Source organism: Microdochium trichocladiopsis (genome assembly GCF_020744255.1).
Source record: "Microdochium trichocladiopsis strain MPI-CAGE-CH-0230 chromosome Unknown B0I36scaffold_7, whole genome shotgun sequence".
Classification (NCBI taxonomy): domain Eukaryota; kingdom Fungi; phylum Ascomycota; class Sordariomycetes; order Xylariales; family Microdochiaceae; genus Microdochium; species Microdochium trichocladiopsis.
Genome location: NW_025763550.1, coordinates 1,990,308 through 2,012,404, shown reverse-complemented (window position 1 = coordinate 2,012,404; position 22,097 = coordinate 1,990,308). Strand labels below are relative to the sequence as shown.

General features: G+C 56.4%; 6 protein-coding genes across 6 annotated transcripts; 2 read left to right on the top strand and 4 right to left on the bottom strand.

Moving 5' to 3' along the window:
- Positions 1-1,924: 1,924 nt before the first annotated feature.
- Positions 1,925-6,398, top strand: B0I36DRAFT_327939 (P-loop containing nucleoside triphosphate hydrolase protein). The gene is made up of 3 exons (XM_046154531.1): positions 1,925-2,222; positions 2,320-5,605; positions 5,674-6,398. The coding sequence occupies exons 1-3, from the start codon at positions 2,220-2,222 to the stop codon at positions 6,027-6,029; spliced, it is 3,645 nt and encodes a 1,214-aa protein (XP_046010594.1). The 5' UTR covers positions 1,925-2,219; the 3' UTR covers positions 6,030-6,398.
- Positions 6,399-8,379, bottom strand: B0I36DRAFT_327938 (DHHC palmitoyltransferase-domain-containing protein). The gene has a single exon (XM_046154530.1). The coding sequence runs from the start codon at positions 8,154-8,156 to the stop codon at positions 6,510-6,512; it is 1,647 nt and encodes a 548-aa protein (XP_046010593.1). The 5' UTR covers positions 8,157-8,379; the 3' UTR covers positions 6,399-6,509.
- Positions 8,380-9,376: 997 nt separating this feature from the next.
- B0I36DRAFT_364947 (uncharacterized protein) lies at positions 9,377-10,001 on the bottom strand (the record flags this gene model as incomplete). Its single annotated transcript, XM_046159064.1, has 2 exons — positions 9,377-9,625; positions 9,738-10,001. 2 exons carry the CDS (start codon positions 9,999-10,001, stop codon positions 9,377-9,379), a joined length of 513 nt encoding a protein of 170 aa, XP_046010592.1.
- Positions 10,002-16,321: 6,320 nt separating this feature from the next.
- Positions 16,322-18,114, bottom strand: B0I36DRAFT_327931 (uncharacterized protein). The gene has a single exon (XM_046154529.1). It carries the CDS (start codon positions 17,890-17,892, stop codon positions 16,555-16,557), a length of 1,338 nt encoding a protein of 445 aa, XP_046010591.1. The 5' UTR covers positions 17,893-18,114; the 3' UTR covers positions 16,322-16,554.
- Positions 18,115-18,356: 242 nt separating this feature from the next.
- Positions 18,357-19,848, bottom strand: B0I36DRAFT_327928 (Translin). The gene is made up of 3 exons (XM_046154528.1): positions 19,480-19,848; positions 19,394-19,411; positions 18,357-19,323 (listed from the first exon to the last, which is right to left on the bottom strand). Exons 1-3 carry the CDS (start codon positions 19,683-19,685, stop codon positions 18,735-18,737), a joined length of 813 nt encoding a protein of 270 aa, XP_046010590.1. The 5' UTR covers positions 19,686-19,848; the 3' UTR covers positions 18,357-18,734.
- Positions 19,849-20,209: 361 nt separating this feature from the next.
- On the top strand, positions 20,210-21,955 carry B0I36DRAFT_327926 (PIG-M-domain-containing protein). Its single transcript, XM_046154527.1, has 2 exons — positions 20,210-21,371; positions 21,455-21,955. Exons 1-2 carry the CDS (start codon positions 20,235-20,237, stop codon positions 21,758-21,760), a joined length of 1,443 nt encoding a protein of 480 aa, XP_046010589.1. The 5' UTR covers positions 20,210-20,234; the 3' UTR covers positions 21,761-21,955.
- The last annotated feature ends 142 nt before the right edge of the window (positions 21,956-22,097 follow it).

Sequence of the window (22,097 nt, the reverse complement as noted above, 5' to 3'; positions counted from 1 at the left end):
ATGGCCACAATGCTGTACGACACTGCAGTATTTAACATGCCTCTGCCTCCCCCAGAAATCTGAGCTGATGTTGTCTGATCTTAACGTGGTGCAATTGTCCCAGTTGCTCCCGACAGCGAACACTTCAGATGATGGCTGGCTTGCAGAAGAGAAGCGCCATCAGTCCACAACGCCACTCTCGATGCCGACTGGTAAGTGGCATCAAGGATCGTCGAAGCGCCGCAGCACCAGTCTGCCTTGCAGGCACAACTCGCACAACCTCGACTGCATAACCTGGACGGGCGACACGAGCAACCAATCCTGGAGCAAGGCTCTTGACCAAGTCCAAGCACTTCACGTCACGACTTGAAGCCAGGGCGAACCTCCTGAGAGGGCTTGGTGTGTCCAGAAGAACTTTTGCGAGCTTCAGGTTTGGCATGGCTGTGTTTCTGCAACTCTGCAAGATCAGGAGTTTCCAAAGGCGGCAACACGTTCCCCACCTCCAGGACCTGGTCGTCCCAGACTTGAGACGAGGAGGCTGGCGGTTTCTCCTTTGACCTGGCCTTGTGGAGCCCGGAGCCGCAGGCTTGTCGCATGCTGAAGAACCAGGCGTTTGCAAGTCTCGCCGATCACTCCGCTACTTATATTGTCGACAACGATGTTGAGACGTTTTCAGATGCCCGCAAGGTCCCAAAACTCTTCCTGAAGCGGCTTGCTCGCTAATTGAGAGCTCGGTGGCGGAACCAGCTGTTTGGGTTTTTCGGTTTGACACTGACAAGTCTGTCGCAGCTTCCGTTGAAAGTGGGGAACACACAGCGCCAACGGCCAGAAGCCGGCTTCGTGAAGGAATGCTTCTCCTCCAAATCTACCGGGCTCACGTGCTGCGTGATGTGCATGTAGCAATAAAAGCAAAGCGATACCCCGGATTTCGTGCCAAGTATGGATGCAATGTATGCTATGTTCGGCACCAAACGGCAATGTCTGTCGTCCGTGAGAGAGTGTTGTGGTCGGCTGTGCCTGCGAAGGGTGGATTCCTTGATATCCAGCCGCCGTGCCTGCCGTGCCATTCCAGCTGGCTCACAGGGTGGTGTCGTGTCGCCATATAGATCACGAATTTGTCATTCAAAATGTCACTGCGCGTGCTCGGGACCCAGGCTGTTGCAGAGCTGGACAAGTAATCACTGGCGGGATTGTGGGAGACGCCTGGTAGAAATAGCCTCATGTGCTTGATCTCGAGCGGCGTGACTGGCTGGCGTGAGAAGGACATCAATCACGGCCTAATGATAATGAGTGTCTCTATCATAAACAATGGGCTGTGTCGACTGGGTTGCGACGCCATGGTGGTGATGAGTATGATCTCGAATCACAGGCGTTGCCACGGTGGTCACAGCACAGGAAAATGCTGGGCTACTGCCACCGAGTCATGGCGTCGCGTACGTGATGCGAGCGTCTCTCGCCAGCGCTTGACACGCGCCTGGGTGGGCAAAGCGAAGCAGCCGTGAGCGATGACGAGTCTGGACAGAGCTTGGCGCAGCGACGACTGCTGGTCTGATTTGGAAAAGCGATGCTGGCTTGATCAGTGGCGATAGGCAGCACTTATCCGGCCCGCATGGGTGAGCTCGAGCCACGGTAGACGGGCCACGAAGTCTGGGGATTGGCTGCCTCCGCTGCCTGGGTGTGGTGATGAGCTGGTGCCTGCCTGTCGAGCCTGTGGCTGGGCATGCGCTTAGGAGCTGTGCGTCCAAGGGCAACTCAGCCACGCGGCGATACGTCAGCCCGGCCGCCCCAGAGAGGATGAGGTTGCGTCAGGGCCTTGGCTTCCCTACGCGCAAGGCTCCAGCGAGTGGGCCGAGTCGTCAAGCGCTCAGAGCTGGGGCCCGCCTCGCGACCATAGCTGCCCCAGCCCGCGCCCAGTCGGCCGGTTGGAACCAGGCCGCTCCAGCAATGTGACTTCACAACTTAGCGCATGTCTTGGACCTCAACCCCCCCTTAAGCCCCTCCACGCCATTGAACCCATCACCCTCGCGGCGACGGCCTTGCCATTCCTTGTCGCAAGACCGTCCTATTCACTGTGCCGCAGCTTCACGCCGGCTCACCGACTTCGCCATCAAGTAGCGCTGTCCTGAACCACCCGACGCCGCTCTGTGTGCCATCGCAGCACACGCGGGACCAGGTAGCCAGCCTTATCACAGCTCGATCTTGGACAAGCACCAAGCGGCAGCTTGGTCTCGTCACCCAGCATGGTAAGTCGAGATCTGAACTCCGCGAAGCGGATGCATGCGATTTTGCAAGCTTCATATACATCGTGGCCAGGCGTCTGACTGACGACGCGCGCAACAGGGAATCAGTCGGCGACCGAAGGACAAGTCCGGGGCAGGCGGCGCAGCTGCGCAAGCCGGCGCCGGCGCAAAGCCCAAGAAGGCGACCTTTGAGACGACAAAGAAGAAGGAGATTGGCGTGTCGGATCTGACGCTGCTCAGCAAAGTCTCTAACGAAGCCATCAATGAGAATCTCAAGAAGCGTTTCGAGGGTCGTGAGATCTACACATACATTGGCCACGTCCTGGTCTCCGTCAACCCCTTCCGCGATCTTGGCATCTACACCGATGACGTACTCGAGTCCTACAAGGGCAAGAACCGACTCGAAATGCCGCCGCACGTGTTCGCCATCGCCGAGTCTTCATACTACAACATGAAAGCGTACAAAGAGAACCAGTGTGTCATCATCTCCGGCGAGTCAGGCGCCGGCAAGACAGAGGCTGCAAAGCGCATCATGCAGTACATAGCCAACGTCTCTGGTGGTGAGAGTGGCGAGATCAAGCAGATCAAGGATATGGTGCTGGCAACCAACCCTCTCCTCGAGTCTTTCGGCAACGCCAAGACACTGCGGAACAACAACTCTTCACGTTTCGGCAAATACCTGCAAATACATTTCAACACCAATGGCGAGCCCGTTGGAGCCGACATCACCAACTATTTGCTAGAAAAGACTCGTGTCGTTGGGCAGATCATGAATGAGCGAAACTTCCACATCTTCTACCAGTTCGCGAAGGCCGCTCCCGAAAATTACCGGACGACGTTTGGCATCCAGCAACCAGAAACGTACGCCTATCTTAGTCGCTCAAAATGCTACAATGTAGACGGCATAGACGACGTGGCCGAGTTTCGTGATACCTTGAACGCCATGAAAGTCATCGGCTTATCGCAAGCCGAGCAAGACGACGTGTTCCGAATGTTGGCTGCAATTTTGTGGACCGGCAACGTTCACTTCGTGGAGGGCAATGATGGATATGCAGCGGTCGCTGATCAGTCTGTGATTGACTTCCTGGCATACCTCTTGGAGGTCACACCCGCGGAGCTTATCAAGGCAATCACCATTCGTATTCTCACACCCAGAAGCGGCGAGGTGATCGAGTCCACAACAAACGTTGCCCAAGCTACTGCCACCAGGGATGCGCTTGCCATGGCCATCTACAACAACCTATTCGACTGGATCGTCCAGAGGATCAACCAATCACTTAAAGCACGGCAGGCTACTTCCAACAACATTGGTATCCTAGATATCTATGGCTTTGAGATTTTCGAGAAAAACAGCTTTGAACAGCTGTGTATCAACTACGTTAATGAGAAGCTCCAGCAGATCTTCATCCAATTGACACTCAAGGCTGAGCAAGAAGAATATGCCCGGGAGCAGATTCAATGGACGCCAATCAAGTACTTCGACAACAAGATTGTTTGCGATCTCATTGAGCAAGTGCGGCCAGTCGGTGTCTTTTCTGCACTGAAGGACGCAACAAAGACTGCTCACGCCGACCCTGCGGCTTGCGATCGAACATTCATGCAGACCGTCAATGGCATGTCGAACGCCCATCTGACACCAAGACAGGGCAGCTTCATTATCAAGCACTACGCCGGTGATGTCAGCTATACTGTCGACGGTATCACCGACAAGAACAAGGATGCCCTTCTGAAGGGTGTGCAGAATCTCTTCCAGCAAAGCCAAAACCGCTTCGTTCACAACATCTTCCCCAACCAAGTGGATCAAGATAACCGCAAGCAACCGCCGACAGCCGGTGATCGAATCAGGGCCTCTGCGAACGCGCTCGTTGAGACATTGATGAAGTGTCAGCCTTCTTATATCCGAACCATCAAGCCAAACGAGAACAAATCTCCGACCGAGTACAATGTTCCGAATGTACTGCATCAGATCAAGTATCTTGGTTTGCAAGAGAACGTTCGCATCCGCCGCGCAGGGTTCGCCTATCGTCAGTCATTTGAGAAGTTTGTGGAGCGCTTCTTCCTCCTGTCTCCAGAGACGTCGTACGCTGGCGAATACACGTGGAATGGATCCGAAGAGGCTGCTGTGAAGCAGATCTTGAAGGACACCAGCATCCCCAAGGAAGAGTGGCAACTGGGCACAACCAAGGCCTTCATCAAGTCTCCCGAGACCCTGTTCGCCCTCGAGACCATGCGTGACCGCTACTGGCATAACATGGCCATCCGCATTCAGCGCATGTGGCGCGCGTATCTAGCCTACCGAGCCGAGTCCGCCACGCGTATCCAAAGGTTCTGGCGCAAGAAGCGGACGGGAGCCGAGTATCTTCAGTTGCGTGACCAGGGCCACAAAGTCCTTGGTGGTCGCAAAGAAAGACGGCGCATGAGTTTGCTAGGATCTCGCCGTTTCCTTGGCGATTATCTTGGGATCAATGCGAGCACCGGTCCCGGATCTCAGATCCGAGGAGCTGTGCAGATGTCCAGCAACGAAAAGGTGCTGTTTTCTTGTCGTGGTGAGGTCCTGGAGTCCAAATTTGGGCGTTCCAGCAAGCCTAGCCCGCGCATCTTGGTGGTCACCAACAGCAAGTTCTATGTCGTGGCCCAAGCCTTGACCAACGGTCAGGTTCAAATCATGGTTGAAAAGTCTGTGCCACTCGGCGCCATCAAGTTTGTCGGGACATCGACTTGTCGCGATGACTGGTTCTCGCTCGGCATTGGCTCGCCTCAAGAACCTGATCCTCTGCTTAACTGTGTCTTCAAGACCGAGCTGTTCACTCAGATGCAAAGAGTCATGCCCGGCGGGTTCAACCTGAAGATCGCGGAGAGCATCGAGTACGCCAAGAAGCCCGGCAAGATGCAGCTGATCAAGGTTGTCAAGGATTCGCCACAACCTGTGGACTTCTACAAGAGTGGCGCCATCCACACGCAGCCCGGTGAACCTCCATCGTCAGGCTCAAAGCCCACACCAAAGGGCAAGCCAGTACCACCACGCCCGATCACTCGGGGCAAGTTGATCAAGCCTGGCGGTCCCAACGGCAGGCCCTCGAGGCTGGCCGGCAATCGTGGCGCTGGTAAACGACCAGTTCCAGCTGCTCAAACGTCCCGTGCTGTGCCCACTCCTGCGGCTGTGACTGCCCCAGCGGCGGCCACGACTACACTGCCTTCGCATACCCGGAACCAGAACTCGAGCTCTGCTGTTCGAGCACCTCCGCCGCCTCCGCCTCCCGCTGCGCCACCGGCTGTAGCTGCGAAGCCGACGGCAAAGGTCCTTTATGACTTTGCCGGCCAGAGGGATAATGAGCTCACTGTTAAGGCGGGCGATATCGTCGAGATCGTGCAGAAAGAGAACAATGGTAAGATCTCCTCACTAGCCAGTTCTGAATCAGGACCAACCGCTAACTCTCACGCTTCTGTGCAACAGGATGGTGGCTCGCAAAGAATAGTGCTGGCCAGGCATGGGTCCCTGCCGCCTACGTCGAGGAGCAAGCACCGCCGCCGCCTCCGGCAGCAACTCCTCGCGCACCACCGCCGCCACCCAACGGTGCTCGGGCAAAGCCGGCGGCGCCTCAGCCACCCGCGAAGCGTCCCATCCCGGGCAACAAACGACCCGGTGGCGTGCCGCAGCCTCGTGATTCCGGGTACAGTCTTGCGGCCAATGGTTCCGACAGCAGCCGGAGCAACACCCCGACGCCGAGTCTGGCAGGCTCGCTGGCCGATGCCCTCAAGGCACGGCAGACGGCAATGTCTGCAAAGAAGGAGGAGGATGATGATTGGTAGACTCGTGGATAATTCGTGAGGGCTCGCACAGACTCGGAGTCTCGGCATACAAAGAGAACAGCATCACGACAGGAACGACGATAAAAGATGAATGATGTAAAGTTTCAGGTTGGCCGGAAATCTTTGGTCATATTGGCAGCATGTGATCAACAACAGAGTTCTCTTTTTTTTCTGGTTGCTACTGATCGCTCTCAGCGCGTCTTGTCCTCGCCCAGGCCCTGGGTATCGGCCCAGTGTCCAGGGCCTGTGTACGGCGCAAGGAGTGATGAAACGTGCATTATCGGGTGAAAAGACGGACTGCAAGGGCTGCTGTATATGTGCTTAGACATGACATATTTATATCTATATATATACACACACACACACACAGATGGCTTTTCCTTGCGAGCGCGTCGGTGTCGCTGTACATGTAATGGTGCTCTGTCTTTGCCGAAACCCAACCTGCCCAGCTTGCGTTGAGAATTTTCACACACTGGTTTCTCAAGTATCTAGGGAGGAAGGTGCATTGCCGGCCTTGCGCCTCTTTACGAGCTCTGCAAGGGGCATATCCTCATCCTCAAAGTCACCCTGTGAGACTTCGCCGGTACTTAACACGAGCACCGCCGCGTCGTGCTCATCTGCAACGTAGCCACCAGCGTCTTCTCGGTCCTCGTAAGAAGCTGGTGATTCATCATCATCATCGCCATCGTCATGAAAGTCATCAAACTCGGCGTCCTCGTCGACGCCGTAGTCCCCGAGATGCTCGCCATCGGCATTGACCCAGCCCGACTTGCCTTCATCCACCACGACCCTTGTTGAGGTCAAGCCCGGGCCACGACTGCCACCACCACGGACGGGCAACTCCTCCAGCTCCCCCAATATAGCAGACCGCGTGAGCTCCTCCCCGTCGTCCGCAGTACCGGTTCTTTGTGGACCCGCCGCCGCCGCTGCCGCCGTCCTGCCCGCCCAGCGCTGATAGTCGCGCTCCTGGCGCCGCCGGAACGCCTCCTTGCGCTGCTCGGGCGTGAGCTCCGCGGCGTCGTAGCGTCTCTGCTCCTCGAGCTCCTGCGCCAGGTCCCTACGCTTCCAGACCTTGGCGTGCCGGATCCGCTCCGGGTCTGGAGGAGGCCACATCCCGCGGGCCTCGTTCATGTCGTTCTCGGCATAGTCCCAGCCTGTCGTGTCGATTGCTGCTGCCGCCTCCTTTGCCCCTCCGCTCTCCGGATACGGCGCGACCCGCGGCCCGCCGGCGAGGGGGAAGAACCACATCAGGACGTTGCGCGTGCCCATGGCCTGCGCCATGTTTTCAAAGATGCCAATGTCGTAAGGGAACTCGACCGGGTCGACGGCGAGGTGCGCGGCGGCCGTGTCGCCCCCGGGCGCCCTCTCGCCGCTCCGCCACCAGCCGTCGTCGTCGCCGCCGCTGCTCGCGTACCGCCGCTCGAGGACCGCCTCGTGGCGCTCAATCTCCCACCCTTCAATCATGGTCGTGTTGAACAGCCAGCCCCTGACCGTGGTGATGAGCAGGATCCCGAGCGCGAGGCTCGTGACGCCGCCGACAAAGGCGTGGACGGTGAGAAAGGCCATCTGCGGCAGCGTGGGCCCCAGGTACGCCGGCATGTTGCGCAGCTCGTAGAGGCCGTAGAAGCGCCTCCACACAAAGTACAAGTGCGTCCAGAGGCTGACGTTTGTGAAGACGAGGAAGCGCAGGAAGTGCGGAAACGTCTGGAGGGAGACACAGTTGCCGGTCCACGGGCAGTGGTGGTCCATCCGCGGGATGCAGCGCCTGCAGGCCTTGCAGTGATGTGCGCGGGGGGGCTTCGGCGCGGCGCATTTCGTGCAGTGTCGCTTGCGGCCGTCGGCAGAGGTCGTGGTCGGGAGCTTGGCGGGGGAGTCGGTCTTCTTGGGCGGCGGGAAGGTGTATCGTCCCGGGTCGACGGTGCAGGCGCGGAAGTAGGTGATCCAGAGGCAGGCCAGCAACGTGTTGAAGACATAGGTCTCACGGCGGGTGAGCGGGCCGGGGGAGAGCTGGGCCGCCGTTGCGTACAGCCATTGCGAGGTGTAGGCGAGGAAGGCGATGAGCAGGCAGACGGCGGGGATTGCGAGGCGCTGGACGACGGGCAGGTTGTTGCCGACGAGGATGGCCATGCTTCAAGCCATGTGCAGCTCGTGCTGCGTCGACAGTGCCGGGGGTTTCCTTCTCTCGGTCACGCAGGGCAGAGGTGCTGAAGCCTGGAAAGTCGTGGAGATTGGGGGATCGAAGATGGTGGTTATGTGTGTGCATGTGTTTGTGTGTGTGAGGACCCTGAAAAAGTGTCACCCGTTTGGCGGTGCCTGACCACACGCCACGAGGCCCCTGGGCGAGGCGACGTCACCGCAATAGCACCCACTATTTTTGGGAGCCAAGCCGCCCGCGAGACAGCCGCATCCGCATCTGCACATCAACTTGGATGCCATTGTAATCTGGGGCCGATAACAACCGTAACCAAACTGAACGTAGATGTCCCTGCAGCGCAGATGGAAAAGGGCATTCCTTTCAGAGTACCTTGCACGTCTCACGATCATGCCATCGACACGAGAGCGGCTTCTCGAGATGGCCACGCCTGTGAACCATGTGGGTACAATGCTTTATGCTATGGAAAAACATACATTGTCTTAGCTGCCAGAAGGAGGACAGCTCTAAAGATTGAGTATTCAGATCTGGTACACCTCTGCTTCGAAAACATATGATGCATCCAGACTTCGTCTTTGAATTTGAGTATAGGGAGGGAGGAGCGCAAAGGCTGCCATCTTCTCCCCGCAGAATCGCACTCAAGTCAGGCGCACCACCGGACTGGGCAGCACGGCGAAACCACATCATGTCTCGTGTACATCTTCACTAGCTCGAGCAATCTCGCCCGATGATCACCGTCGACACGACTGATATCGGATTGTGCGCTTGGCTCAAGTCAGGCTTCGGGTCAAATGCACATAGGCAAGGCTGGACCAACGTCAAGCTGCCTGCCCTGCACTGCCCATGAACATTGTCATGTACTGCATAGGGACATGCAAAGCGGCTGGGTTACTCACAATAGTCACGCAGAACTAAAAAGCCACCTCGTCAGCTCAAGTGCCATAGCGAGTCCAGGATGAACGACAAGTTGTACTTACACAATCGGAGTGAGTTCGCATGCCGACATGTCTCAATTTTTTCTGGCGACACATCGGCCAACGCCAGGAACAACAGATCTATCCGAGTCTAGGTTGGAAATCCTGGCTTCCCCATCTGGAGTCTTTTTTGTCCTCAGACACTAATGTTCCTCGCCCGGCGCCACCCTCCTCCTTGCAGCCTGTTCCGGGGGTTCGCACGTCTGATGGTGTACGCGCTTTTACGCTTCGTCCTCGCGGTCCTTGCTTGCGTCGGGACTCCGGCTGCGACTCCGTCCGCTCCTCCCGCCACGTGGGCGACCGCCGCTGCCGCCCTTGTTGTTGCTGTTGTTGTTGCCGCCCTTGCCCGGCGGGGGTCGTACGAACGCAAAGTCGACGTTGATGGTCTGGTCGAGCAGCTTGGTCTGGTCTGCACCGTCGATAGCCGCACGCGCCTCTTGCAGCGTTGGGTACTCGATCAACGCATAGCCCTATAGTTGAGTGTGCACACCATCGTTAGCATTGCTGGCGCCGAGCTGTACAGCGAGATGAGCGCGGCGCGTTGCCTTTATGCCTGTGCACCCCGCGCAGCCCTCTTCTTACCTTGACGTAGCCGCTCCGGCGATCGAGGTTGAGATGGAGGTTCTTGATCTCGCCAAAGTCGGCAAACTTGTCGTGCAGCGCCTCTTCGTCGGCCTCCTCGTGCACGTTGGTCACCATGATGATCCAGCCCTCAATCGACCGCACCGCCGTCGCCTTGGCGTGTGTCTGCATGTCGCCAACCTTGGCCTCGGGCGCGCCGCTCTGCGCACCTGCCTGCGTCGGCGAGCCGGGCTCGTCAATCTCCATGGTGTTGTCGTCGGCCATTGTGCTGTCGCGGAACACTGTCTTGTGGCTCTGTCAGGATCGGAACCGGAGGCGGGTGGTCGGCAGTTACGAGTTGAGGCACGAAGCTCTCTCTCTCCCTGCAAGCACAGAGGTGCGAACGGGTCGACCTTCCAGAGGCCAAAAGCCACTTGCCCCACCACAACCATGGCCGCCAGCTTGCCCGAGTCACAGCGGCCCGAGAAAGCTCGCGCCTGAACGGGACCCACGTCGCCAGCCCATCAAACCCTCTCCAGGCACAGAAACAGAGAGCATTCACAAGATGAGGAACATGGCAATATCATGAGGTTATCACCAGCATTGTATTGCTGAGAAACTATAGAACGAATCGAATTCCAAAACGTGACACCTCGTTAATCCAACCCAATGTCCAATGCCCAAAACGCCATGCTCGTCGTGCCAAAACCAACGTCCGGTTGTTGAAGAACCTCAATAACAACGACGAATCCCAATGCTTTTTGCCTCTTCCCAGGCTCCCAAAAAATACGACCAAAGTGACCAAGACCGCGACTTGAGAAGAAAAAACCAAAACCAAAACACAGCGCCATAATGAACAACAACCAAGAAACACTCATAAAACCAAAACCATGCTTATGCCATCAACCAGAATTCCGTGGTCCTCCTTGGATTTCCTCCTGCTTTCGTCATTCAGCCTTTGCTGGTCACGCCTAGAAGCCATTCCAGGTCTCCTCCTTTCCCATGATACTCTGTAGTGTGTACTCGACAAAATCCGCGGTCATCTCCTCACCGCTCGCCTTTTGTCCTTCGAGGACGTCGTGCAGCAAGTAAATCTGATCTCGCTTCACGTCCAGCTCACGTGTCAAACGCTGCACCTCATCCTTCAGTGCCTTACGCTGTCTGCGACCAAAGGATGCATCAAGACCCCTGTATTCGGCATTGGCCTTGTTGAGTGCTGCAAGAATATGCTGCTCCTCATCCTTCAGACCCTTCATGACGGTAGCCAATGCAACTGCTGGGCTCGATGCTGGGCGGACGGTGGGTGCATCCTCATATGCCGCCTCAGAGTTGGCGGTGGTCTTGCAGTTGGGAACCCGATCCGTCACGGGCACGGGCTTCTCCACACGGATCGATGGTCTGCCTTCTTGGACCAAGGCGCCCTGATGAGAGTGCGAATTGATGCGCCTGCAGACATTGCAGTTTCCACAGTCATGCTCATCGCACAGGCTAGCAAGAACACGTTGCGCAGTCTTGGACAGCACCGGAGTTGTTGTGCTCTTGCGGCCCTTGGAGACCTTAGACTCCTTTCGCGTGTCGATGGTGATGTCATCCACGAAGAGAGCAGATGTCATATTGTCCTCTCGTGTGACATCGGCCGAATGACCAGTGGTCGAGGCAGGCCGCTGAACCATGTTAGTGACTGAAGCGTTACTAAGGAGGCTCATGACGCTCACGCCCGACTTGATGCTGAAGCGACCAGTATCTTGTTCGTTGCGGGAAAAGGTACTCTGTTGGTTCGCCTTGTTGTTCTTGAGAATGCCCGCCGGCTGTACCTTGGGCGCGTGTCGAGCTGGCTGCTTGACTTCACGAGCCTGCGACGCGTCCCGTTCTCGCGGCTGCTCGGCAAAGAACAGAGGCGGCAGGCTTTGGCTCGGCTCGGCTGTCATACCATCATCGGAGTCAACGAAGACTCCCCTGGTCGACCTAGTCTGCTGCTGGTGAGCTGTACGCTGGCTCGCCTCAGTCCTGGTGGCGAAAGGCGAAGGCTGCTGCAGATCGATTTCGCGAGTGAAGTCGTCCTGGATGGGGAGGTCCGTGGTGGAAGTCACACTTCTGCCCGTCGTCTCAATCGTGTAAGATTTTGTCGTTTCTGTGAGTGGCGCCACGACGCGAGCGACCTTAGCAGGCTTCGCATTGGCCGTGGCTGACTTTGCCAGGTATTGCTTGGTCATGCGACTGACCACGTCCGTCTTCATTTCGCGGACCTTAGTCAAGGTCACTGTGTTCTGCTGGGTCTCCGCCATCTCTGCTGGAGATGCATCAGCGCGGCTGGCACGCTCTTGTAGCTTCTGAATCAACTTCATCTCACTCTTAAGAAGCGACGCAAATTGAGCTACAAGTGGTGTCTCTTGCTGGTCGAGCACTTTGGTGTGCTCGCCCGAGAATTCTCTCATGCCATCCTGGAGACCATCGACGACATCGTGGATCTGATTTCTCAAGTCGTCCACATCATCGAAATGAGTTTCAGCTGGCGCAGCTGACAATCGCTGTTGCATGTCGGCATTCTCTGCCTCGAGCTTGCGGTTGAGTGCCTCGTACGCTTTGAGCAAGGACTCACGCTTCTTCGCCTCCAGTGGCTTGGCTGCGAGTTGCTGTGTGGCGTCTTCCAGCAGGGCCTCGCTGTTGGCCGCAGTGGTACGCAGGCGACGAACCGTGGTTTCTAGAGACACAATCTTCTGCTCCAGAAGCTGCTTTTGGCTTTCCAGACGGCTGTGGACATCAGTGGCATCCACAGTCATGTGGTTCGCCTCGTCAAGGAGCGATTGCAGCGCAGAAATGTCGTCGTGAAGTGCTTGAATCTGCTGTTCCTGCTCAGAAACCGTCTTCTTAAGAGTTGCCACTTGCTTCTTCAAGCCTTGAATCAGCTGCTCGCTTCTGGATGCCTGCTTCTTCAGAACCACCACATCTTCGACGAGAGCGGCCTTGTCGGCCTGGAGCTTCGAGTTGGTGCGCTCATAATACTGATTGACATTCTCAAGCTGGAGGACTGTTTCCTCAAGCTGTTCTCTGTCCTGGTTGGCCTTGCCAAGCTCCAGCCTAGCGTCGTGGGCAGACTGATGAACGTCAACAATTTTCTTCTTTTGCGAGACCAAATCGTCCTTCATGATCTGGTTCGCGAGCTTGAGATCATCTAGCTCTTTGGACCGCTTTGAATGCCTGGCCTCGAGATCACGGATCTTATCCTTCAGGCTGTCGTTCTCGTGGCGAAGTTGCAAGTTCTCAGACTCCAGAAGACGGAGTCCATGGGTGTTGTCATCTTGCATGTCCCTGACGGCGCGTTTGGCAGTTGCCAAATCATCCTCGAGCTGAATGCAGCGGCGGGCGTCTTGCGCAGCGTTGCGGACGGCACGATCACGGTCTCGCACCGCCGCATCGCACTCATTTTCGGCCACTTCTCTAGCTTTGTCGCTCTCCTCTGCCCGAAGCTCAACAATGGCAATCTTCCTGTTTGCCTTGTCAAGCTGGTCTTGCAGGTCTAACGATTCTGGTCAGCATCTGCCATGGTGTTTCGACACACAAAAATAACAGAGAAACAATTTGGAACACTTACTGTTCTTTTCTTGCTTGAGTTGTTTGAACTCGGCCGTGGCACTTGCATCAATGCCAGTGGGGCCACCAGACTGATTTGAGAGTTGTGCCTTGAGATCGCTGACTTCTGATTGGAGTTTTTGTGCCTGTTCAGAGACGAGGGAGTCATGTTCTTGCAGAGTGCCAATCTCTTCGCGAATCTTATCAAGTGAGACAAAAATCTCCTCTTCATCTTGCGGCACCTCGACGGCCTCAACAGGATGGTGCTTTGCTGGAGTGCGCGCAGCAGCATCCCTGTCATGAACCTTGCCGTTCTTGACAAAGATTGGCACACCGTTACGTAGTGTCGAAAGCCTCAATGTGCCAGACACAAAGTCGTTCATGATTGTGAGGTCAGGAACCAAAAACGAGCGCGCGGCATGGGGCGACTTGGCAGAAGCCGGAGGCTCGGCGACAGAGCCCTTTCGTTCTTGCGAGGCCTCTCTTGATGCCCGTCTTTGTGCAGATTTCTCTTGTGCTGTCCTGAGAGTCTCGATGAGGGTGGTGACATTCGCTCCACGCGACTTGGGCGATGTCTTGGCGGCCGGAGTGGCATCAGGGGCTGGAGCCTGAGACGCCGCCTTGAGGCTGTTGCGGCGCTCTTTGGCCTCGCTGTATCGCCGATCACTGGCTTCCCTGGTTTCGAAAAGCAATGAAAACTTTCTGCCAGTTAGTGTTTCTGGCCGATACTGAGGGTTGACTTTCTGGAAACGTTCAGAGATGGTCTGGCGAGGACGAGCACGGGGAACCGTGATCTCCTTGCCGGTGAATGACATTGGCCCAGAAGTCATGGTTGCATTCGAACCATGTCGGCGCCGTGATGCAACGGTGGACCGTTGCCAGCGGGGTGTGATGTCCTCATAGCTAGACTCCTAGGGCTGCTTCTGAGGCTTCACATTTTCACTTCTCTTCGAGGTGGTTGACGCAGTCTTTGGTGATTCGCGAAGCCGAGTGACAGTGGAAGCCAAAGACTCGTCGCGGGGGACCACGGGTGGAGGAGCTACACGCGTCGCGGCTGATTGTGCAGACAACTGCCTGACAATAGACCGAGGGATGGAAGCAGTGCGGTGATGAGGAGAGTATCTAGGACTGGCCGGCACGTTCTTCTGACGCGTTGGAGATGCTGCGAAGCAGATAGAAGGTTTCGGAGTGGACATGGCACATGGGGAGAGGCCCAGGATCCAATCATTGTCCAACGGAATCACTTCATTTGAAGAAAAAGAACTGGCACGTACCTGCTGCTCATCGACAATCTGGGAAGGGGATGCAATGGTAGAGGAGGAGGCAGGGGGGATGTTCTCCTTGGTCTCTTCCTGGGGAAGGTTGGCCGTGGCATCATAAAGATCTTCCGTCAGATCGTGCACAGGAGCCGCGTGCTTGTAGTTTGCCCATTCTGGGAATGTCCGACCTAGGACAGATGTGTTGATGTTGAAAGCCATGGCGCGGTCGTCAGTGGTGTCAGCAGCGCGCTTGACACCATCGAACCGCGGCAGGGAGTCGGCACCAGGGCCAAGGGAAATATCAGAGGTCAGTGTAACAGTACCATGCGATCCAGTGGATGATGGTGGTGAGTTGAAGGGATTTTTAGTATTCTGATGCATCTCCCTAAGGATGCGGGATCGATAGCGATTAGTGTTGGACTCCATGGCGAGCTGTCAACTTGGGACAAGGGCAGCGCCAGCAGAAATGGAGCCAACAGTAGATGGGATTAACCCGAGGCTAGTGGGCAAAGCAGCACCGTATCCTTGACAGGGATGTGGAATGCGCGTTCGAGTGATGGGGGAAAGGCCAAGCCTGGATGAGCGCGGGTGAAGAGCGTCTCGATGAGATGAAAGAACGAGCCGGGTGGCACGATTTTGGGGGGGTCAGGTCCGATGGTCCTGATGAAGTCTCCAGATTGAAGGCTTCGATGAGATGATGGGGAAGTAGCGGAGATGGACTGATCCGAGTCTCTGCACGGAAGCAGCGATGGATGTTCCAGGGGATGATGTGGTGGTTTGTGGTGGTTTGGTGGATGTAGACGATGCCCGCTACTTGGGAACACGCGTCGATGAGCAGCTTGGTTTCGTGCACTAGAGCCAGTGGCGGTAGAGCGCGATGAGTTCTTCAGATGCACAATTGCAACAGAGATGGCTGATAGCTTTGGTTGCGTTGCGTTTTGATGAGCTTTGGTGTGCGTTGATGCCAACTTGTGGTGTGAAGCAGTTGTTGTACGTGTGAGGAAGCAGCGAAGAAGCGCAGGCGCGTCCATTGTTTACCTTATAGCTACAGTGAGTGGGGCCCAGCCCCGCACTGTCTGGTGTGGGGCAGTCCGCTGGATGGATACCTCGGTGACTAAGCCGACTGGTCAAATTCCCCTTCACCTACTGTGCGAGCTATCCCCGTTGGCTCGCACGCGCACTATTTTTCGAGATCCGGGGTAAAAGTAAACATCCTTGCTGTTTTATCCTTCATCGTCCGAATTATCATGGTGTTGCACGAGCTTCCGGTGCGCGTTTCTCAGTGGGAGAAGCTGGTGACAGCTCGCCCTTCATCCGCCTCTTTTTGAGCTCGCCTCCATCTACATGCTGGCCACCGGGACATTTTCACATTTATACGATGACCGCCTCTTGAGCTGATGGCTGGTTGCTATGGCGAACAATGGTGGTGCATTTGTGGTGGACACACCGCAAAAAGCCTGGGGAGTGATTTTGTGGCCAAAGTCGTCGCTTCCACGATGCTGCCTCCGTTCAAATGAATTTCTACCTCATTTCCAGGCACCTGCTGCTGCGATTTTCGATGACACAATTACGAAAACCAGAAACCCCGTGGATCTTGTGGTTGCTATTCGAACTGCCCTGGCACCCCGCCCCGCCTTGAGGTGCCTCTGTTTGCGACACTCGTCTGTCACATATATCGTGATGAGTGCTTCCAGATCAACATTTTCACTGGATCACTGCTTCAGGGCCAATGCTGTCCTACGCCTAGGTCCTCCTTTGTTTCGTTTCTCTCTCGAATTTAAATTTCGAAAACAAAAATCCTTCCTTTTTTTCCATTTTTGAAAAATTATCACCCAAATCGAGTACATAGATCGAGAACAGCTTGCCTCAAAGCCGATCTCTAACAATGCTGATACCAGAGCCACAACTTCCCTAATGCAACCTCTAGCTCAAAGACCTCATATTATATTTCACACCTGAACGACTAACCGCTCAGAGCACGACGCCCACAAAACAAAAAGTGCTCCTTTCTAAACAAGGTTCCCCGTCATCGCATCCTTGAAGGCCAGATACTCCGCCTTGCCCAGCCCAGCCAAGGGCATGACCACGTGCATATAATTAGCAAAGTGGACATCATAACCCCAGTGCTCGGTCAGTAGAGGCATGATGTCAGGATCTATACGCTTCTCCGGCAAGTAGATGCTGATCTTGAGCACAAAGCGCCTCAGCCGGCCTTGCAGACCCGACTTCTTAAAGGCACCCACCAACCAGTCCCAGAACTTCCTCGTCCCGCCAGCAGGTTGCCCAAACATCATCACGACCTCGACGTGGAGCTGCTCCAGCCCAGGCAATTTCCCCCCAAGCCCCCTCAGCGCCCGTTCAACTGCCCGGCGCGACGATCTCGTCTCCCAGTCTCCCTCCGACACGAAAAGCGCCACCTGCACGAATCGCACGGCAGAAAGACCCTCGGGGCTCGCGTTGCGGAGGAAGTAATGCACCATCTCCTCGCCAAACAGACACACCGTGACGTCGCCGTATAATATGTCCAGCATGTCCGCGTACACGGCACGGCAGGTGCGCATGAGGTCAACGTTCCCGAGCCACGAGGGCCGCGATGGGTGGGTGTGAAACCGGACCTCAACGCCGTCCGGGGCGAAGAGCTTGAAGAACCGCCCATATCGCACACATCCTTGCTTCCTCGGCCTCGGAAACTGTTCGATGGCGGAGCCGCCAAGTCCGATGATCACGCGCAGAGCGTTACTCCCCGGATCCGAGTCAGTGCAGATGCGCTTGTGCCTGGGCCAGTCTGGAGGCGCGTAGCCCCAACACGACAGACCGAGGCCAGGCTGGACAAACTGCGCTTGTCCTAGCGCAAGGGCGTATATCTTGCGGCGTATCTCGAGGGGCAAGTCCAGGAAGGTGGTGGTGCTACCCGTGCCACTCTTGCCATATTGCCCAGTGGTGTTGTGTCCACCGTGGTGTATTCCCTGGCTCACGTGTCTATCGTGGCTTTCTTCTTTGCCACCCAACAACGGGCGTGACTTGGGAATGCGTCGTGTGGCTATGTCGGCGCGCAACTTGGCTGGTTCACCTGCTCCGATGGTCCTCGCGACACCCTTCCCAGCGAAGATGACGGCTGTATAGGCCGCAATGAACGGAAACGCAAGAATCGCAAACGTGACCAACTTGGCCTTGTCCCGAAATTGTCGATTGGTCATGGTATCTTCGTGTTTGCGTGTATGTTTCTTACGCTCGAAGTCTGACGCAGCTCGAGACACGGATGCAAAGGGGGAAAGGAGATGCTTCAAGAATGACTGCCCACATGTCGGCATTGTCCCAACGCGGAATCCTACGAATACATATATCATGCCCTGGTCCCCATGGTAGATAGGCACAGCCGTGCCGACGGGGAGTCACTTTTGACCAGGGCTGTGCAGGGCTGATGGCAGAGGAGTCCTGCACGGAGAAGTCCCCACTCTGCACCAGCAGGACTGACATGGTAGGCACAAGTCCTAGGGGATGGTAATACACAAACAGTCCCATAAGGCGAGATGTGCTTTCACTTTCGAATATCAGGTAATCCGCAGAGCTATCTCCCGTAGGAAATCTGGATGCAGTTCGACCGAGATCATGTTGCGTCCAGTGTTTGACAAGGAACGGGCCCCCCAGCTGGGCACACGAGACTCGATCCAAGACTCGCAAGCTTTCGAGGCTGTGCTGGATTAATGTCAACAGCTCTGCCTACTGCGTAATTTCTGCTACCATGGCGGATCTCATGTTCATGTTAATTCTTGGAGAATACCGTGTTACACAACGGCGCTTTCATGAAGAAGTGCACATCGAGGGTAATGAGATTCATAGAACTGCTGTACTATTGCTACTAATCTTGTGGTTTCGTCAGACAAGAATACACATCCATTTTGAACAGATGCTTGCAATATCTTTCAGATGATGTTGGGATCAGTCCCACGCCCAACAACAGACACATCCTTATTGATGCACACGCAACAGACACGCAACCCCCATCTGCAACAGATGCACCTCAGTATGCGAGGGCAATCATCTCCTCCCACTCTGGCCCGTCATTGCCGCAAGGGTGCATTGCTTGGCTGCCTACGCACGTCGATTCGTCAGCAATTGATGACTTGAAATCCGACCACCGGGATCTCACCAAACTCGTCCTGCTCTCTGCCCCGGAATCATTCAAAAGCTAGTCGTCGTGACCGCCACCGCCACCGCCGTCTTCGCCTCGGTCTTCATTCAAATCCGGCATCCAGCCTTTCGGCCGCTCGTTGCCGCGGATGCGCACGCCATAGCCGAGCCGCTCGACTTTCCGGACCTGCTCGACCATGACATCCATCTTCTTGCCGTAGCTAAAGGGCCTGCCGATGGGGTGGTTGACCTGCAGCATGCTGCTGACGTCCTGCAGGTCAGCTTGGATGGTGCGGCCACTGGGACCAGAGGGAATGGCGCCGTTGAGAGCCGTGTTTGACGTGGCCGAGCGCATCATCTCGCCTGTGAGGTCGAAGACGCCGTAGACGTAGTCCGAGGCTGTGAGGATGACGTCGGCGGGGATCGCCTGCTGGGTCTGCTCGGGGGTCATGAGGGTCTGGGTAGTCAGATAGTGCATGAAGGTGACAGCCTCGACAAGCTCCTCGAGGCACATGAGGTTGTACCGGTGCCGGTTCATGCCCTTGACGTCGTCCTCGATGGTCTTGAGCAGCGTGCCAATCTCGGCGTACCGTTGCTCAATCTCTGCCTGGATGCGGGGCTGCAGCGGCTTGGCCAAGGTGCGGACCCTAGATGAGCATTGTGTGAGATATCGTGACTCTCTTCTGCCTGTGTCTCCCATGGTCCGTGGCAACATACCTCTGAAGGGTGAAGATCCTGCGGATGTTGCTGTCAGCACAGTACAGAATAGAGGACACGTTGAGTGACATGAGCTGAGGCCTCACATCTTCTTGGCAAGGCCGGTGACATCACGCGAGACGTTCTGAATCTTCATGCGGCGGTCGTGGTGCTTGTCGAGCTCGTCCCGGAAGCCCTCAAACATGGAGGTGTAGGCATTCCGAGGAAGCTCGACTACCTTCTGGTTGCCCCTGTAGTCGCGCTTGACACCGCCGTTGGCAATCTGGGCCTTGGGAGCTTCGACGTCGGCCATGGCGACAAGGGTTGATGGCGGGTGCTCAGGTCAGGTTGCGGACAATTGTGGCTGAGCCCTAGTTTGAGCTGTCCATGTCAGTCAGTCAGTCAGAGCTTGACAGCAGCTCCGCACTAAGCTGCAGATGGCAGTGCAGTGTCCACAACTTCCCTGTCGCAACATGTATATCGACTCTGCAAAGCTCACTGTCCCTGCCAGATCTTATTTAATAGAGGAAGCGATAGAGCATTCTTAGAAAGGGAAAAATGAAAAATGCCTACGGGGCAATGATGCGGCTCGGGCTGATTGGTAGAACGGAACATGCTCGACGTGCACTTGAGCAACAATCCCACCACCGACGACCAGGCCGCAAGGGTCGTAGCGGAGTGGCTGCAGTGGCGACAAGCCGCAACGGACGGCACTTGCAAGTGTGGAGCCGTCGTCCCAGGGCTCCTACTGCACCTCGCCTACTACACCCTTTCCCGTTGCCATCTCCAGGGTCACCAATGAGCCTCAGCACGACATCATTCTGAGCCTCTCGGTGCGGCAGAACCCTCACTCACACCCAGGATGGCGGCCTCCTTCGTCACGGCGCTCTTGGCGCGCCCCATGCCTCTCTTCGCGGCTGCCGCGGCACTCCGGGCCGTCATGCTCATCTACGGCCTCTGGCAGGATGCCAACTCGCCCGTCAAGTACACGGACATAGACTACCTCGTCTTTACCGACGCCGCTCGCTTCACCTTTGCTCCTCAGGGCGACGGGCCTGCGGGTTCCCTGGCCTCGCCTGCCGCCTCGCCTTATACCCGCGAGACGTACCGCTACACGCCTCTCCTGGCGTGGATGCTCTATCCAACTGTCCTGCCAGGGGTCTTCTGGTTCTCCTTTGGCAAGGTCCTCTTTGCGGCTGCCGACCTCGCTGCCGGCTGGCTTCTTGTGCTCGTGCTGCGCCGCCACATGGCGATGCCGATGGACCGCGCCCTCAAGTATGCCAGCATCTGGCTGCTCAACCCAATGGTGGCCACCATCAGCACCAGGGGCAGCTCAGAGGGTCTGCTTGGCGTCATGGTCATGGCCCTCTTGTATGCCGTGCTGGAGCGCCGTGTAGTCCTGGCAGGTCTTCTCCTGGGTTTCAGCGTCCACTTCAAGATCTATCCCTTCATCTACGCCCCCGCCATTGTCTGGTGGATGGATGCGAGCCGCATGAGACCTGTGGCAGGCAAGACAGCGGCTTCCAAGCCCTCCGCTGCCGCCGCCCAAAAGGCCGAGGCCAAATCTCGGAGTGCTCTCCAGATCGTCCATGACTTCCTCACACCCGAGCGGATCCAGCTCACGATTGTGAGCCTCGGAACTTTCACACTACTCAACGTCGCCATGTACGCGATGTACGGCATGCCCTTCCTGGAACACACCTTCCTCCACCACGTCACGCGCATCGACCACCGCCACAACTTCAGCCCCTACAACATCCTGCTGTATTTGTCGTCTGCGGCGGCGGCCAGCGCAGAGTCCGCACCAGATATCACCGGTGTAATTCAGCCCCCCGTGCCAGCAAGCAGTGCCGTGGGCGTCGAGTCCGTGGCATTCCTGCCGCAGCTCCTCCTCTCGACCGTCTTGATCCCGCTGGTCGGAGCCAAGAAGAATCTCCCCGCAACGATGCTTGCGCAGACCTTTGCCTTTGTGACGTTCAACAAGGTCTGCACCAGCCAGGTAAGCCGATGACACCCATTCCAAGCCAGCAAACCAACCCCACCTCTTCGATTTCCAAGACTAACACGTCCTCCCGTTGAAAGTACTTCCTCTGGTATCTCATCTTCCTCCCGCTCTATCTCCCCAGCTCCTCCCTTCTCCGCAAGCCCACATCCCTAGGCCTACCAGCCCTACTCCTCTGGATCGCCACACAGGGCGCCTGGCTCTCGCAGGGCTACAACCTCGAGTTCCTGGGTCTCAGCACCTTCCTGCCCGGCCTGTGGCTCTCGTCACTGGCGTTCTTCCTAGTCAACTGCTGGATCCTGGGCATCATCGTGGGGGACTTTGACAGTGCCGACGCGGTCGACAGTGAGGACGACGTTGCTGTCAGCACCAAATCAGCATCGTGACGTGATGAACCTAGGGGGATGATGCACAAAGTATTGGAAGTGGGACAGCGAGCAGTGGTATAGCTTGTATCAACAGCAAAATTCGATCCAAAGGGGAAGTGGCGCGTCGTCCTCACGGCTGGCACGAGGGACCTCGCGTCACCGTTTATAGGGAAAATCCAAGAATATTATTTCTCAATGCCATCACGGTCCCCCATATGCCTGCTTACTTTCATGCCAATCTGACTGTCGCCGAATCGCAGTCTCTCATTTTTTTCTTCTTTTCTCAACCCATGCGGCAGTGATACCAGAAAGCGTGAACGCAAAACCAGCCCCATCATCTTTATAACTCACAGGG

Coding starts and splice junctions, on each gene's coding strand:
- B0I36DRAFT_327926 (XM_046154527.1), top strand. CDS start 20,235: ATGGCGGCCTCCTTCGTCACGGCGCTCTTGGCGCGCCCCATGCCTCTC. Junction 21,372..21,454: donor ACAAGGTCTGCACCAGCCAG/GTAAGCCGATGA, acceptor TCCCGTTGAAAG/TACTTCCTCTGGTATCTCAT.
- B0I36DRAFT_327939 (XM_046154531.1), top strand. Junction 5,606..5,673: donor CGTGCAGAAAGAGAACAATG/GTAAGATCTCCT, acceptor TCTGTGCAACAG/GATGGTGGCTCGCAAAGAAT.
- B0I36DRAFT_327928 (XM_046154528.1), bottom strand. CDS start 19,685: ATGGCCGACGTCGAAGCTCCCAAGGCCCAGATTGCCAACGGCGGTGTC.
- B0I36DRAFT_327938 (XM_046154530.1), bottom strand. CDS start 8,156: ATGGCCATCCTCGTCGGCAACAACCTGCCCGTCGTCCAGCGCCTCGCA.
- B0I36DRAFT_327931 (XM_046154529.1), bottom strand. CDS start 17,892: ATGATATATGTATTCGTAGGATTCCGCGTTGGGACAATGCCGACATGT.